The sequence below is a fragment of the Trachinotus anak genome, unplaced genomic scaffold, assembly GCF_046630095.1.
Source record: "Trachinotus anak isolate AG129_WGS33_773 ecotype Australia unplaced genomic scaffold, CSIRO_AGI_Tana_v1 ptg000018l, whole genome shotgun sequence".
In the NCBI taxonomy this organism is placed as follows: Eukaryota; Metazoa; Chordata; class Actinopteri; order Carangiformes; family Carangidae; genus Trachinotus; species Trachinotus anak.
The window spans coordinates 15,810,583-15,826,490 of NW_027273869.1; the positions used below are offsets into that span (position 1 = coordinate 15,810,583).

The window sequence follows — 15,908 nt, forward strand, 5'->3', positions numbered from 1 at the left end:
CTCATTTCCCAAATATCTGCACAACTAAACGCAACAGTCAGCTGCAACAATCCCAGAACAATCAATACAGTTTCAACACTTGGAACCTGGCACAGACCATCTGCGTGACAGGAGAAGGTGAACACAGCCTCAAGTGGTGGCTGCTTCACTGACTCCAGAAAAATACAGTTTCACATGAATGGGACCAAAAAAAAAAAAAAAACGCCTGGGTTTACGGACAGAAAATAATTTTATTTCTGCTTTCAGGGCTAAGAGAAATTTTATTTTGTCGTTTTTATAGTAAATGCTGATTTTGTTGATAATTTTCTATTTTTATTTCATTCCAATTTCGGCCTTCTTTAAAAATTTCTGCTCCTTTTAAATTTTTGCACCTCAATACTGGATCATTTCTTCATAAACCAAAATCATTTTTATGATTGCTTGTGTTAATGCTGTTACCCTGTAGGTCTGCACTCGCACACGGGGGTAAGAATTGCACAGCTGCAACTTTAAGACTCCGCACGCCCCCCCCCCTCCTCCAGAGCCGACGATGGTCTTTTCCAGCTCCGCTTATCACAGCAGAATTTGTAACATGCCATAATTTCTTCACCGGCGTGTGTGTGTGTGTGTGTGTGCGCGCTTGTGTGCGTGTTTGTGTGTAACCCCGGAAATCAGATGTCATTACCCGACGCGATTATTCCTGCTCCCCGGGTTTTGGACGATGCCAGCGGCGGGGACCAGCCGCACCTTCACGATCGGATCCTCGGCGTCGCTGCCTGCTCGCTCTGAAGAAGCCTCCTAGGATTGTCCGCTTGATGGTAGCTGTAGCTTGCAGAGACCGCAGTCGTCATTGATCCGCTGCCAGAGCCTCTCCTGATAGTGAAGGAAGACGCTGTGAGTATGCACACACTGTTGCGGTGACCTACATTGCCCTGTTCCTGCAGGCTCAAGGTGATTTTCTGCGGTGCCCTCTCTCTCTCTCTCTCTCTCTCTCTCTCTCTCTGTCCACCATCCTCCAACTCTGGACTGGTTGGTGGTATTGGAGGAGTGGGGGGGCTCCTGGTGTGGATGGGTGCGTGGTGTACATGACCTGTGCGTTTCATATGTGTGGTTGACATTGTGAGGCTCTGCAAAAAGAAGAAGGAGAAAAAGAAAAAGGAATCGGCCGGCTGTCACAGTGGAGAGACAGAGGGGAGAGTTAAAGGGGGGCGGGATGCAGACTGAGAGGCTGGCATGATGTAATGCACTTGAGACAATAGCCAAGGATTCTCCCCAATTATCATTTCAGAGAATGTGGAGGAGATGCGATCAGCGCCGCAGTCAGGCCGCCTCTCTCTGAGTGTGTATGTGATGTGTCAGTGCGTGTGTGCGCGCGTGTGTGTGTGCTTAATTATGAGAAAAAGGGGAGCTGTCATAGGAGGAACAGCTGCCCCTCCTATAAACAATATTATTACCGGCTATTACAGAGATGCAAGGAGGGAGAGACCATGAAACAACCTCTCTGTCTCTCTGTCATCCACCCATCTACCTCCACACACACACACACACACACACACACACACTTTGTATCTCCTAAATGAGTGAATGAAAAGGCAACACACATGCAGGTGCTGGCTTAATTTGATGCTAGAAGGTTAATTGCTGCAGGCGAAGCCACCGTCTCCCTCTGATCTTGTATTAACATTTGCAACCATGACAGCACATAATATGACAGCGTTTACATCCCCGTAGATTACAGCCGGCTGAAGTTGTGGCATGCGTTGCACTGTTTCTAATTCTGATCTTATGCAAAGGCAGGGCGCTTCATTTAACGGCTTTGCATTGAAAGTGTGTGACTTCCCAGTGATGCACCTCGACCATGCAAACACACTCCACTTGCCTGAATATGTCTGGTGTGCAGACAAAGCTTTTTGTTGCCTTGGGGCGTCCTGCAGAAGGGAGGCTACCTGTGGCAGACGCGTTTCTATCTGTATGTATAAAATTATGGTTTAAGGGCATTTTTATGGGCCAGGTTTCACCGTTGCCAAAGCTGCCATAATGAGGAAGGTTAAATGTTGGCAACCGGCGTGGTTCAAATCAGTTACAACCTGAGCTTTATTGCTTTTTTTCCTTTGTTTTTTTTTCTTTTTTGTATTCACCTCGATCTGTGCTCTTATTCAATCTCTATCGATTGATGGTTTGCATGACCTTGCTGCAGGAGATTGTGGGCGATGTTAAAGGCTACACGCTGTCCTTTCATCCTCTCATGTGCATGCAGACTTATTTTCAGCTGAGCACACAGTCAATGAACAAACACACACACACACACACACACACAGACACACATCAGACGACCACCCCTCCCTTCTCCCTCCTCCACCCCCCTCACAGATGCTCACACACAGGTAGAGGTAAAGCGCACTCAAAGACAAATGTAGCCACACACACACACACACACACGCACACATGCACACATGCACACACACACACACTTGATGCACAGCCTCCTCTCCCTTTCCCGCCTCCCTAATGGCAGCAGGCTGGGTGTAACTCGACACCCATGCCGTCCTCTTCATCCCATCTCTCTCTCATTCACACACACGTGCCAGTGTCCACATGTGGACGTCAGTGACTGCAGAATACTTGAACACAATATGCTCTGCTGTAAGGAGCCATCAGCAGTATGTGAGTCGGACTAATTGAGTATTTAAGGAAACAAAGCAACAGTCATCTGTAGGTTTTCGGTCCATGAGTGTGACTGTGGATATCTGGCGTGTTGCAGATTGGATACCACTGACAGAACGTACATAACTGAGATAAATTGGCGCTTTTAGGCTGGCAGTGTGCTCCCAGCGACCCTGGGACACATGGTGTTCTCAGACTGATGTGGAATACAGTGGTGCGGATAAACACCAGTGCGCTCATGGCATCCATTCCAGAAGATGGAGCTCATGGTTGGAGCAGAGATGACTCATTCCAAAAAGATGCACCTTTTTAAAAATGAAGAATGGTCAGTTGGAATCAACCTGTTTCCCTGGGAATCAATGACGTTGTTTCCTCATTTTCTGCTCTTTTGGTTTATGAGCATTCCCCATAGATTTTCATATTGAACTTTTTTTTGGAAATTTTATGTGAGGTTTGAGCTAAATTGGCTAAAGTGGCCCCATCCTCAGGTGTCTGTATCCCTGTTGCCCACATTTGCAGTATGTGGTGCTTATGCTAAACCGAATGCTTGTTGAAAGTCATTAAAACCTAAAACATATTGAATTGGCTGCTGGTGTTGACAGATTGATTCATTTTATTTACTTGTACCTATTCACATTTAGACTAATTGTTTCCTAAATGGAATTTGTTTCAAGGTTTCTTTACACTGCAGGACCAAAATAATGAATTTCTGAGAAATGTTGAATTAGTCAGTTAGAATTACAGACTCCAATTCACAAAATCCACTATGAGAAAATGCCTCCACCTATTTGTAAGTTTTGCTATTGCTACATAGCTACATTAGCATTAATGGCTTTAGCATGCTAACCAGCTAAACCCCCGCCCATTCTGTCACTTTCCGATACCGAGTCACTGTAGCCTCCAATCTGCCATGAAGACATAGCGCTGCTCAGAGGACGTATTATAACCTCTTGGTCTTGTAAACACAACACTGGCCAAAACTCTTTTCAAGTGACAGTCACCACCACCTACTCCTGACAAGAAACCACAGTCAGTGGCAGAGAAAACTTACAGGTAGCCCCTTTTAAAGCGCACCCATGTGTAACTTTCAATAATGATAATAATAACATGAATACATTTTATTTGTAGTACATTTTTCAATTTCATAAAGCAATTTAAAAAAAAAAAGATCAAAACAGGAGGTAGCAATAAATAGTGGAACAGTATGGAGATGATGAAGAATAAAGATTCTGACCCATGCGTAAACTGCACCTCAGGTCTCAAAAATTCCCAGCAAATATACAGAGGAAGTGACCTGCGTGTCCTCAGTGGAAGCCACAGTACGACCCTGCATGACACCAGCTACATGACACTGCAGATATCACAGCATCATGAGAACATAACCGAGCCTTTGTTATTCTTCTCTGTGTTGCAGTGATGATGGGTTTCAAATGAACCACATCTATTAGCATCAGTATTAATCTTTCATCATGCGTGACTGTTGCATCACCCCAGAGTGTCACAGCAATGCAGGTCAGCCTTTGCAGTGTTGGCGATGAGCTAACACCCAGCAGACTCCGGTCTGAGTGCCGCTGCACGCTCCTGTGGCAGCGATTGAATCGAATGGACTTGAGTTGTTGTTTTCTTGGCAGTGCCGTTTCTTGGTTGTCAGAAGTCTCTCTGGTGCAGGGGAGCCGTATGAATGGGATTTCTCAGCACTATGAGTGTACCATGCAATCTGGTCCCTTCCATTCAGAAAAATGCTGTGTCACTCTTTTTCTCCAACTGCCGCCCTGATATGGATGCCAGAGTGGGGAAGAGTGGCCGCGCAACAGTTCCTCCATTACCCTTTGAGCTCATCGGCGCAGCCTGTAGATGCACTTTGTGCTCAGCGGCATGCCAAGAAATCAAACACAGACATTATTTAAAAGTGGGGTTTCTCAGTACTCGGCTCCCCTGGCAGCCATGAAGCGACGTGTGTAATCAGCCTATTGCTGCTGGTACTGAAGTGAAGTGCATTATCATCAAAACAATATGGTCGCGCACTCTTGTTCATGTTGTGAGGAAATGAGCTTGAATATAACAGGGTGTTAGGAATGTTTGAAAACTTGACCTCGCTCACAGATAAGCTTCTTAATAGGCCTTTTTTTTTTTTTTTTTTTTTTTTTTTTTTTATTGTGCCCACTTTGTCTTGTTTTACCATGACCATCTCCTTGCTTAATGAGAGAGTTATGAAGTCCGTGCTTGATGATAGCAAAGTTTTAAACACACTATTAAGTAATCCCGGTTTTATTTTAGTCTCTCAACAGTCAGCTGAACGAGCATACAGTCGCACAGCTTATCTCCAAAGCCACAGAGTGTCATGTTCAGTCCGCTGCCTGCTCTGCACGCGCTCGCGCTCCACACGCCTTTTGATGTTTCCCAGGTGGTGAATAGTGCTGAATTTGCCTCACGTTGGCTGTATACAGCTCAGGAACATACTGCCGTTTAGCGTGCTGCTCCTTATCTGCTCGCACAATTGTTCCCATTAATGAGATTAACTAAAGACATTCAGGAAAATTAGCTGCAGCTTGCTGATTTGTTCTCGCCAAAATGGAGTGGTTCTACATAAGTGGCAAAGTTTACATCTGTCCAATATAGATAGTTCACTGCCTGCTTTAGTTTCTCTTTGGGGAACTCTCAAGTGCCGGGGGAGTCATCATTCATTGTGTCATCTTTCCCCTGTTTGTCCGTTTCACTGAGTCTAATTACAGTTGAGGTGAGGAATCAATTCTCATATGCAAATAAAATGAGTTTCTACAGTCTTACATTTTGGCAGAAAATGGGGTGAGCTCCCTTGAATAAATCTTTTTAAGGTCCAATGACAATGTTTTTAAAATTCTCACTTTCTACACTATTTATGCCAATGGCAACCTCAGTGTGGTAAAGCTATTGGTTTGCTTCCACCAAAAGGTTCATTGATGATCAAAGAGTGTTTGATTCCCCATTTGACTATTTGACTATTTTGACTATTTTTTTTAAGTGTCTGAAACTATACGTTATACAAATTATCTTAACTATAGTTGGTCTCGTAATGTCCCGGAAATGCCTAAAATACTGGATCGGGTATCGGTGAGTACACAAGTCTCTGCGCCGACCTGATATCATATAATGTATTGATAAATTGTAGAGTTTCACACCTGGATAATATGGCAATTTTCCATGGAAATCAGTTCTTCTTCTAAAACAGTAGTCAGTTCAGGAAGTCGTGCTGCAGCCACTGGTATCGGTTCGGTAATTGGTATCAGCCACTGTTACAGGTTCAGATATTGGAATCAGTATTGGGAAGGAAATAAAATGGTATCGGTCTCAACCGTACTGACACCATTATGGCCAGGAAAAGGTCATGACAAATAAACTATAAGGCTAAACTAAATAAAAACACTTGGTCAACATTAGGCATGGATGATGGGTTCAGTTAACAAAAAGTTAAACACTAACTGCAAATTCAATTCTCCTGCACACGAACATATTGCACATGAGTGGGCAACTGAAAAGAAGTTTTCTCTTTGATAACTGTGTGCTTACGGGTTTAAATATGTAATCTGGGTTTTCTAGGCCCACTGGGTTTTGCTGTGTTAGATATCCACAATTTAATCATGTTCAGCATTGGCTCTGCTTCTGTGCTTGGTTCAGGTTTGCTCAGCAAGTTTGTGATGCCAGCTTGACTTGAGTTTTCAGCCAGGTGTCGGAGCTTTGATGAGGCTGCTAGGCAGTGGGAGAAAAAAAAAACAAAAAGGCTTGTTGCACTGATTGGGAAGAAAAACCTCACTCCTACCCCCCTGAATAATTCATTGATTGGCATATGGCATGGAGAGAAAAACCCAATGATCCCTGCCTGTCTGTCTGTGTGCATTTCTCATTGCATCTGTGGCCCACAATGTGTTCAATTGAGCGTGTTGCTGTTCCTCCCTCCCGTGATTCCTGCATAATTTCAGCCTCACATTTAACATCTTAAACCAGCCGCGCTAAATTCAGTCACTTAAGCTTCGTCTTGTTTATACAACATTCTTATGTCTATTGCTACAAGTACCAATTTCTCTCCATGAGTATCATACTGACAGATAAAATCTTACATATTCATTATTAGACATGCATTTATGCTAAGCCAAAGTCTGACACGCCTGTGGAATTTGAGGGCAGATTCCCTGGTGTACATTATCATAATGTGCCGTGATGTTGCATTGCAGAGGAAATGTGCACTGAACGACGCTATCAGTACTCCTTCTCTTTCAGGCTCTGTGAATATCTGTTGACCAAATAGCTATTTTAATGGGGGTCAAATTGGCTGTCGAGTTGTGAGGAAATAGTATTGTCACTGTTAGCGAGCGCAATCTAGACAACATCTGCATCCCAGCTGGTAATAAGAGCTCTCAGACTGCACATTCTTCACTCTGCCCACTGTGGGCGATTAGTGTTTATCTATCCGAGAGGATCACAGTAACTCTTACCTGTCATCACTGCTGCCTGCCTGCCGTTCACTAGAGAGAGACTAATGACTCGCTGCCTTCCTAAAACGGTATTTCTCAAACACTGAGCAGCACAAAAAAAGGAAATTCTGGGGAAAGCATTTGCTGTGTATTACTTCATTTTTACTCCATGGCCTTGTAGACAAGATGTATTTCTGTCCCCTTTTCCAAATCTCAAGTTCAACTGAGGAGCCAAGCCTGATGCCTTTTGAATGGCACAATTAAGCGGATAAATGTTTTACTGAGTGATATGGTTTGCTGTCAGTTTTCAGGAAGGCTGCTTTATACATCTAAGGGTGCAGACGAAAAGCAGATCAGTCAGTGCACTTTCGCTCCGTATCGATTGATTTTTCATAGACAGAAATGATTTAAGCGGCAGTCACGGCGCGATCAAAGCATAAGTGGCAGGAACGGGACAAAAGCGGATTGTATGTGCCATGAAGCAGAAAAAGCATCCTCAATGCACTTTGCTTTCCACGCAGCTTAAAGCAAAAATAAAACCCCATTAAACAACAGAAATGTGTCTGGCATTTCGGGGCGTCCTTGTTGGTGCATTGTGGGGACAAGTGCAAGTGTGAGTGTGTTCAAGGAGAGGTTGTGAAGAAAAGATCAAACATAAAGGTCAGATTTCACAGTTGACCCCTCTAAATCTGGCAACAGGAGCAGCCATTGCTGCCATTTTGCATTTTGAAATCACGTGGAAATCGCTAACTGACATAGGCACATTAGTCAGCTTGACGGACAGTGATGACGCCAGGAAATCTTTCCTAGTTGAAAATTACTCAAGGGTGAATTTTTCCTTTTAACTGGCTGTCAAAAGGTGCACAAACCACTGGAATCAGGATTAAATACTTGTGGCCTATAGTTCGTCCTCATTTCCACTGCCTGATGCCAGATTCCTATTTATTTTTATGCCAGCAGCAGCTTCCTCCCTGCACACAACTAACATGTATTGAGCCATAGTCGGGAATAAATCACTACCTTCTACTTAAAATGCACCACTGATGTCCCAGTCCGTCCTCCGGCTGGCCTGCTCTCCAGTCCAAGTGAAGGCTGGCATGTGCGGCGTGTCCAGCCAAGCAGCACGCAGGCTCGGCCTCTCGGATATAAACGACAGCGGCTGGTGGCTGAATGGTGAGCTGGTGGGAGTCTGGCCGGGTGCCTGGAGAAGATATGGGAGACCCCGGCTTTACTGCCAGATCATGCTGAGACACAGACCTGCCATTATAACCTACCCAGAAGGGACCAAGTGTAGGCAATGGGCGATTGAAACCTCACTGAATAAACCTGGCGCGGGTCAAGACACTGAGTGACTAAGGTCTGCTGTTAAGATTAATTTGAATTATCTTTATAATGTATGTATTTAATTTTTTTTTTTTTTTTTTTTGGCTTTTCGACACTGTTGTGCGAAGATTGAGCGAGTGACTGAGTGACTTTAATATTTTTGTGGGAGACTGGATAAAGAAAAGGTCAAAATATATTTATCTTAACTTTTGATGCTAGCATATAGCATCAATCATGATTTTTGCCGGTGTTTGTTGCTCTGGGGGGCCTGTGAAATGACTTTGTGTTATTTTTATGACACTGTGAAATGTAATACTCACCTTAAGGGCTATATTTGTGCTTATTTGCTGTACTGGAAGTTAAATGAGAAAATATATTTAGATTTCATCTGTGTATAGTCGAGAGACTGGTCCAAAGCATAGTTAGCCTAGCTTAAAACAAAGACTGAAAGCAGGGGGAATGGCTGGCCTAGCTTTGTACCTTCCAACAACTATATTGTATTGTATGTATTTTACACATGTAGAAAAAGAACAAGACTGTGCTTCAGTGAGCAGTTAGCTGGCTCCAGTACATGGATAGAGGATGTCAGGTCATGAGGATGCTAGCTTCATGCATTTCCACAACACTGACTGAAACCCAGGTGATTCTTGGTCTATTTGTGACTAGCTTGCTAGTTAATAAGATGCAATTAGTAAATAAGACAACTTTAGTGCTGTTTCAAGGTGTATTTTTTTTGGACAAAGGCTGTTTCGCTCCATGCATCTGTGGTAAGCTAGGCTAAACATGTCTGGAAACACTCTTTCCACTCAACACAGGTGTAAAACTGATAGTAAATCTTGTTAAGAAAGCCAAGTTTCTTTCAAATGGAGCATCGAATCATTGTCTACGTTTTTTTTTTTTTTTTTTACTTTCAACCCATTGCTTTTTGTGGCTTATTACTTGAACATATGACACAAATGTGTGATGATGCAAACCCTGTTTTCATCCATCCAGTTAGGATGACTCCTGAGGCTTTCTGAAGTCCCTCAGGGAAGCTGGAATATTGCTTCACATATCCACTATAGCATAGATATGGTGTATTATGCAACTCGATCTGGGTTGGCCCATTAAACAGCACAAGCATGAAATCTAGGGCAGAACGCCCAGCCTCCCAAGACGTCTCTGCAGCTTTGAAACGCCAGGGTGACGTTTAGCCGCGCTCCAACTGTGTCAGGGCCAGTCACATACACATAGCCATACACACAGTAAGAGTGGATATTCACACATGTAGTAGACACTGACACACACACACATTTGTTTTGCTATAAATCTACAGAGCCTCCTTCTTATCATTAACATAATCCTGATCCTGACTTTGAGCCTGAATTCAATTAAGATATTAAAATTGATTTGGTATAAATACAAGACATTTTTGTAGTTTCGATTTAGAAAACTGTCAGCATTTATACTTTGGAAGTTTAAAATTAATTTAAGACCACTGGATCCAAACCTGAGGGTCAAAAACCCTCCAGTGGGTCACTTAAATATTAATACAATTTCAAAACTCTGTCCAATCTTTGGCGTTCCTCCTCTCCGGCAGAGTCAAGATGATGTGCGAGGTGATGCCCACCATCAGCGAGGACACGGCACTGAGCCAGCGCGGCTCTCAGAGCAGCGCCTCGGACCCGGACTCCCACTTTGAGCAGCTGATGGTCAACATGCTGGACGAGAGGGACCGGCTGCTGGACACGCTGAGGGAAACCCAGGAGAGCCTCGGACTGGCCCAGCAACATCTTCAGGACGTCATCTACGACCGTGACTCGCTGCAGCGTCAGCTGAGCTCCGCCCTGCCACAGGTAAGCTGCACCAATGCTACATAAGACTTAAAAAAAAAAAAGATTGATAGTGTCGATATAGACAAGAAATGTGAGGAAACATGCAACTAAGGTATGTTGCTAGAATTGAACTAGGGATGTTACAGTTGCATGGTCTGTGTCTTAACCTCTAGGCCACCAGGACACCTGCCTTTTATCTGTGTGGAATATTTTGTGGTTTGCAAACAAATTGTTGGATTAAATTACTTAAGAATTTGGTGTATGTCCACCCAGTACATTTGAACTTTGAACACTTTGAATAACTATGAATCTTCCTCCCATTGCGTTGCTTTAGTGTGTGGTTGCAAACAGTATAGTGTATATATAATAGTATAGTAGAGCTGATATATAATGCAGTGATATGTGAACACTTATGATGCATATGGTATTTGAAGAGAGATACTGGTACTGCTATGTCAGGAAATAGGAGGTGGGGGAGGGTTGGGAGAGATCACTGAATCCTTTCTTTCCATGCTGCATGAATTAAAATAGCGATAACTGATCACACTGAGTTTCTGATTCTAGCAGCTTGCAAATATGCAGGAGGAATTTCCACAACAGGTTGCATCACTTTGTTCTCATTAAAATTCCCTGCAGCTGCTTTTATTGGACGAACTACAGTTTGCAATAAGAGCAGTGTGAAATATATTCTTCCCCAGCAGTATCCCTCATTGAAACTTTGTGTAATTAACTTTTAATTTATAGTACATTACTTGATCACGCTTAAATGAACATGGCACAAACAGTATCATTATTTTAGAAAATTTTCCAACCCAGTGATTCTCATTAATTTCAAATTAAATCATGCAAGAGAGTTTATAAAAATGGGAATTAGGGGTATTTTTTAGTGTCCTTAAAACATTTGGGAAGTGGGGTCTAATTACCAGTTGGACTCCCAGTGCATGCAGATTGTTTTGTAAAGCACTAAAACACCGAATGGCATATTCCTGTGTGTGTTGCTTTTGCTGTATAAAATACGTGTGCAGCCATAGTGGTTGTACGCATGGTGGAAATCTTCAGCTTGTTCACGTTTTTAGCAAAATGTGAAAAAAAGAAAAGTCTTATGTAATAATTCCTACAGTGAGCAGAGATTAGCACTTTTCCAAAAATGTGTCAGTAATTCTAGTCACATCTAGTCCCCCCCCCCACCCCCCCCACCCCCAATTCCAGAGGACTCTGGAGGTTTTGCTGTTGGAAAGGCGAGAGGACTTTGTTCGCAGGCGGTGCCCACCGATAGCACAGTAATCCGCATGGTTTCAGAGGGCCAGGCGGGGCATGCACTGCGTCTGTATTAGCTTTGGTGTGATCTCACGTTAAGGCCTAAAAGGGGTTTGAAGTGTTAAAATTGTACTTCCTATTTTGAATTAATCCAGCCTGAAAAAAAATTCAGTATCTGACTTCTTCTTCTTGCCCCATGGCCTTAGGAATAATTTGAATTAACCCACTTACACCTCTTCATTCTGGTTTGTTGGAGAGTGCGTATTGAGATGTTATAAATGTGCCTTCACCAGAGTGCTACAGTTTTCATTCGCATCAGACAGGAGTTTTCGAACTCTGGCCTCCAGCTCATATTTTAGCCTGGGGGCTTTTATCCCCTTCAGAAGTTACACAGTGGAAATAATATACATGTGAGAGTACAAGACAAAAAAAAAGGGAAAACTTAAGCACTACAAAATTCTGTTCACTGACTGTCACACTGAATAGAACGAGGCAAAAAAACACAGACATTAATCTTAACCTCTCTCGTCCCATATTTGGGTGCACGTCTTGTTAGAATAGCAAATGTGAGAGTCGTCCTCTCCTGTCTCAACATCCCCACCACAGAAAGCATCCAGGGCTGCCAAAGTGAAATAACATTTCCATTATCAGACAATTTCAGTCGTGTCCACCGGCAGTAAAGGCTGTGTGGTGACGCTGCTGTGGTGATGTATTGGTTGTCATTGTGTGATGACAGAGCTGACACACTCTTCTGGTTGCTTTTCCTGGCACCCGCCTTAAATTAGATGTCACTCCGATGTGATTGGGACCCTCACAGCGACATCCTCGCCGCAGCCGTTTCCCTTAATTAATCCGATGGCGTCTTATTGGGTCTGTATGATATCAACATTACTCTGTTGGTTAATGAAGAGGTTTGTTAGGCCTTGATAATTGCACATGGGAGAGTGGCCTCGTTGTGCTCCTGTTTAATATGCAGATAAGAATTGTGCTCACAGCTTCTGCCTTTCTGGACAATAAGAATGAGCTTATTTCACAGACACAGTCATCACCTTTGTGCTCCTGCGCCGTAATGATTTTACTGCATATGACACTCCTTTTATAACCGGACCTCTTTAGTATAGATGTGATTTTGCAGCAGTTTCACGGGACCATTCGTGTGGAACAATGCGCAGATAATCATGTGGTGGGATTCTTAAAGAGGGCAATAGATAGCTTCCAGGTCTTTCACCACTCTGCGTGTGTGATTGCAGAGGAGGTGGCGAATGAGAAGAGAAGCAGCAGAGCTTCTCTTATAAAGACAGAAGTGGCCTCATTTAGGCGATAGGCAGGCTGTGAATGTGTCTTTACTGATATCCCTCCTCTGTTCCTGAAGCCCCGAGCGCTGGCAGGATTAAGGCGCTGGCCCACCACAAACTTCCCTCCCTCTTCTTCCTCCCTTTCTTCTTCTTCTTCTTCTTCTTCTTCTCCTCCCTCTCCTCCCTTCCCTCTGTTTCTGCTGTCACTGCCCTTTCTGCTATGCTGCGCTTTGCGTCTTGTGTCTTCCTCTTCCTCCTCTGTTTTTCTCCCCTCTCCATCAGAGGTCACGGCTCCGCTTCACATCGTGACACTTTTCGGCTGATCAGAGTGACATCCGCCGTCCCCGCTCGACGCTTCCAGGCAACACCACACCCGCACCGCCACCCCCCACCCCTGTACATGCAGAACAGTCCCTGATTCCTTCATCCTCGCCCACCGTCCCTCGTCATTAGGCCATTTTGTCACAGAGCAGGAGAATGACAGAGGCAACCATTAGCTGGATATGTGTCATGTACCCAATCGCTGCATGGGTGCTTTGTGTACATTGATAAGCTTCTGATTCAAAGTCATATTTAAAGGAATACTCCACCCAAAATCTTTGAGTCTCAATTACTCACCTCTAGTAGGTTTGGATCTAATCTTTTTTTTTTAATGTGTCTATGTGTTTTTTCCAGTGGAGAACGATACCTCACTCCCATGTTTGCAAAGTGTATATTATGTAGGGGCAAATGATACAGTGAAAATAAATCCAACATAGACAGACTTAATTGTCCCCAAAGAGGAAACTTGTTTCTATAGAGTTTTGCATCTTATATTATTATGATTATTATTATTAATCTGTATGATGGGCTTTGGTGCTCAGATTCCAGTCTATAACCAGACATCCAGTAACATGAACAATGAAGAGAACGAACTCTTTGAAATTAACAGGTGGGTGAATTCTTCTCAGCAAATAAAGCAGTGTGTTTCCCCTCAACCACTTTTTTTGTTCCTAATGCAACATGTATGTCATTGCAAAGGATGAGCAACTTCTTCTTGCCTCTAACTATGAGCCTCTCTGGGAAACGAGGCCCACGGCTGTCGTCTGAAAGCCTGGTGTTTCTCCTTGTCACGCATTATTCTGGCTTGTTTCCTCTGCTGCAGTGAACTGCGCTCGCAGAAAGACTCCCCACTAGACTGGGTTCAGAGAAAGAGATAGGGAAAGACACGTAGAGCATGCAGACAACCCGAAGCCTAAAGCAACCACGCACATGTGACCCTCCTACCATCCCCCAACGTCCGCCCCCTCTCCATGTATTGTGACACAGGCAGGCAAGCTGGCAGACAGGCAGCGTTCTCCGGAGCACTCAGCTGTGCGTTACTGTACTCTAAGGGCCCTGAGGGGCTGCGGGAGCCGTCCCCCCATGCTGTTTATTTACTGTTGCCAAACATGACCTGATGAAGGCTGCTGCTGCTGCTGCTGATGTTTTCCACGGCAGCTTCCGCTCCTGCTGCTCCTGGTCAGCAGCACCAAGCTGTCGTCTCTGGCAAACACAGACTCAAGTTTTTAGACACAAAGTACAGAAAGTTTAAAGCATCATTTTACCTGGAAGAGGTGGGAGACAAAACAAGCTCTGGTTCACATGCTGTATAATGACGCTGATGTCTGCTTCTCCTTTATTATGACTGTGGTCTTTGTGACCCTGGATGGTGAACAGGTGCACTTAAGCTGAGTCGGGAACACCAGAAGCCCAGCTGACCTTTAGATGTTGTAAAGGGAATAAAAACACATGAAATGACAATTGAACAGACTCTCTTAGGCTGTAAATGTGAAGAGGGGCACCAATATGTCCAAGGGACATGTGACTAGCCTGCTACTCACTGTGATGCTGTTTTATAGTCATAAAAAGACATTTTATACAGTGAGATCTCCCCTTTTTTTGATTTATCATCAAAAACATTACATTTCTCTTACAAAAACTCACACTTTTTAAGATTATTATTCTTTTTATTAGCATTTAGATTCAGAAATCTCATAATAAAAAAAATCTGATGATGAGATTAAATCAAAAATGGATCAGTGCAGATGTGTAAATCTCACCTGCTGGACCAACATCACGGCCTCAGATCCCTCAGACGTTGATGCGAGAGCTTCCTCTCTGCAGCCAGACAGTAATGAGACACCAGCCAATTGATCACTCACACACCCATGTTGTAATGAAAGCCAAGACTGCACTGGATCACTGTACAGGGCAGCCAATTGATCTGCGGTTTGCTCATTCACAACCATCCCACAGCATCTTTTTCGTCTCTTATACAAAGGGGGGGATTGAGCCTGGAAAGATGCTTTGATTTCACACAGCAGTTAGAGTTTGATTTAAGCAATTAAGGCAGTAGTGGATTTATCTAAAGGGTAAGAACTATGTATATCTCTGGTATCTGGTCATTAGCAGCATGTTTTAAGTCAATGAATCCCCCTCCTCCACAACCCTGTTCGCTAATCATACATGACACAACCATTCGTCAGAGGGTCCATCCACAGGCGCACTGCCGTGATCTCCCATCCTTCCTCAAGCTTCAGCCAATATCGCCAAATGAGGGTTTGTAGTCATGGAATGTACCACTCCCGGACCTCCATGGGGGCGAATGGTGAACCAGTAGAGTGACACAGCGGTGGGAGTGAGTGAAGTGGAGGGGAGGGGAGATGGTGAGTGTGGAAACGAGTTAGTCGGGGATGAGAGGTGAATCCTACTCCTCTTTGCTTCCTGACGTTTTTTATTTTTTATTTTTCCTTCCTCGCCTTCCTCCGTCCCCTCCCCGTCTCTCTGTTGCTTGCGCTGTGGCCCCTCTGGGCTCCAGCAGTCAGCCCAGTCAGCTGGTCTCCTCCGCCAGAGCAGCACATGATTTTCCATGATTACTGTTATTGTTTGTGCCCCAGTTCACGCCGCCTGCAGGCTAGATGTTTGGTTGATGTGTGGGCAGGAAGACAAGCTAGAGTGGGCTACACAGGAGTTTACCAGTGATTACTTTTTAGCTTTAGAATACATGCAGGAGTTCATTTATTATTGTCCTCGGCAAGCCCATGTTTTGTCCGACATGCGCTGTGATAGACAGCAGTAGTGTATTTGCCAATTTTCCTGTCTCACAA

General features: G+C 44.0%; 1 protein-coding gene across 4 annotated transcripts in view; it reads left to right on the forward strand.

Annotated features, from left to right (window-relative positions):
• The first annotated feature begins 525 nt into the window (after positions 1-525).
• The window catches only part of ppfia2 (PTPRF interacting protein alpha 2), a 155,577-nt gene continuing 140,194 nt past the window's right edge, over positions 526-15,908 (forward strand). For all 4 annotated transcript variants that reach the window (XR_011694112.1, XM_071501853.1, XM_071501854.1 and 1 more), the window contains exons 1-2: positions 526-873; positions 9,994-10,249. Coding sequence is in view for 3 of the 4 variants with exons in the window: in XM_071501853.1 (XP_071357954.1) it covers positions 10,001-10,249 (249 nt within the window). In the remaining variant the exon portion in view is untranslated. The remainder of the gene's footprint in view (positions 874-9,993; positions 10,250-15,908) is intronic.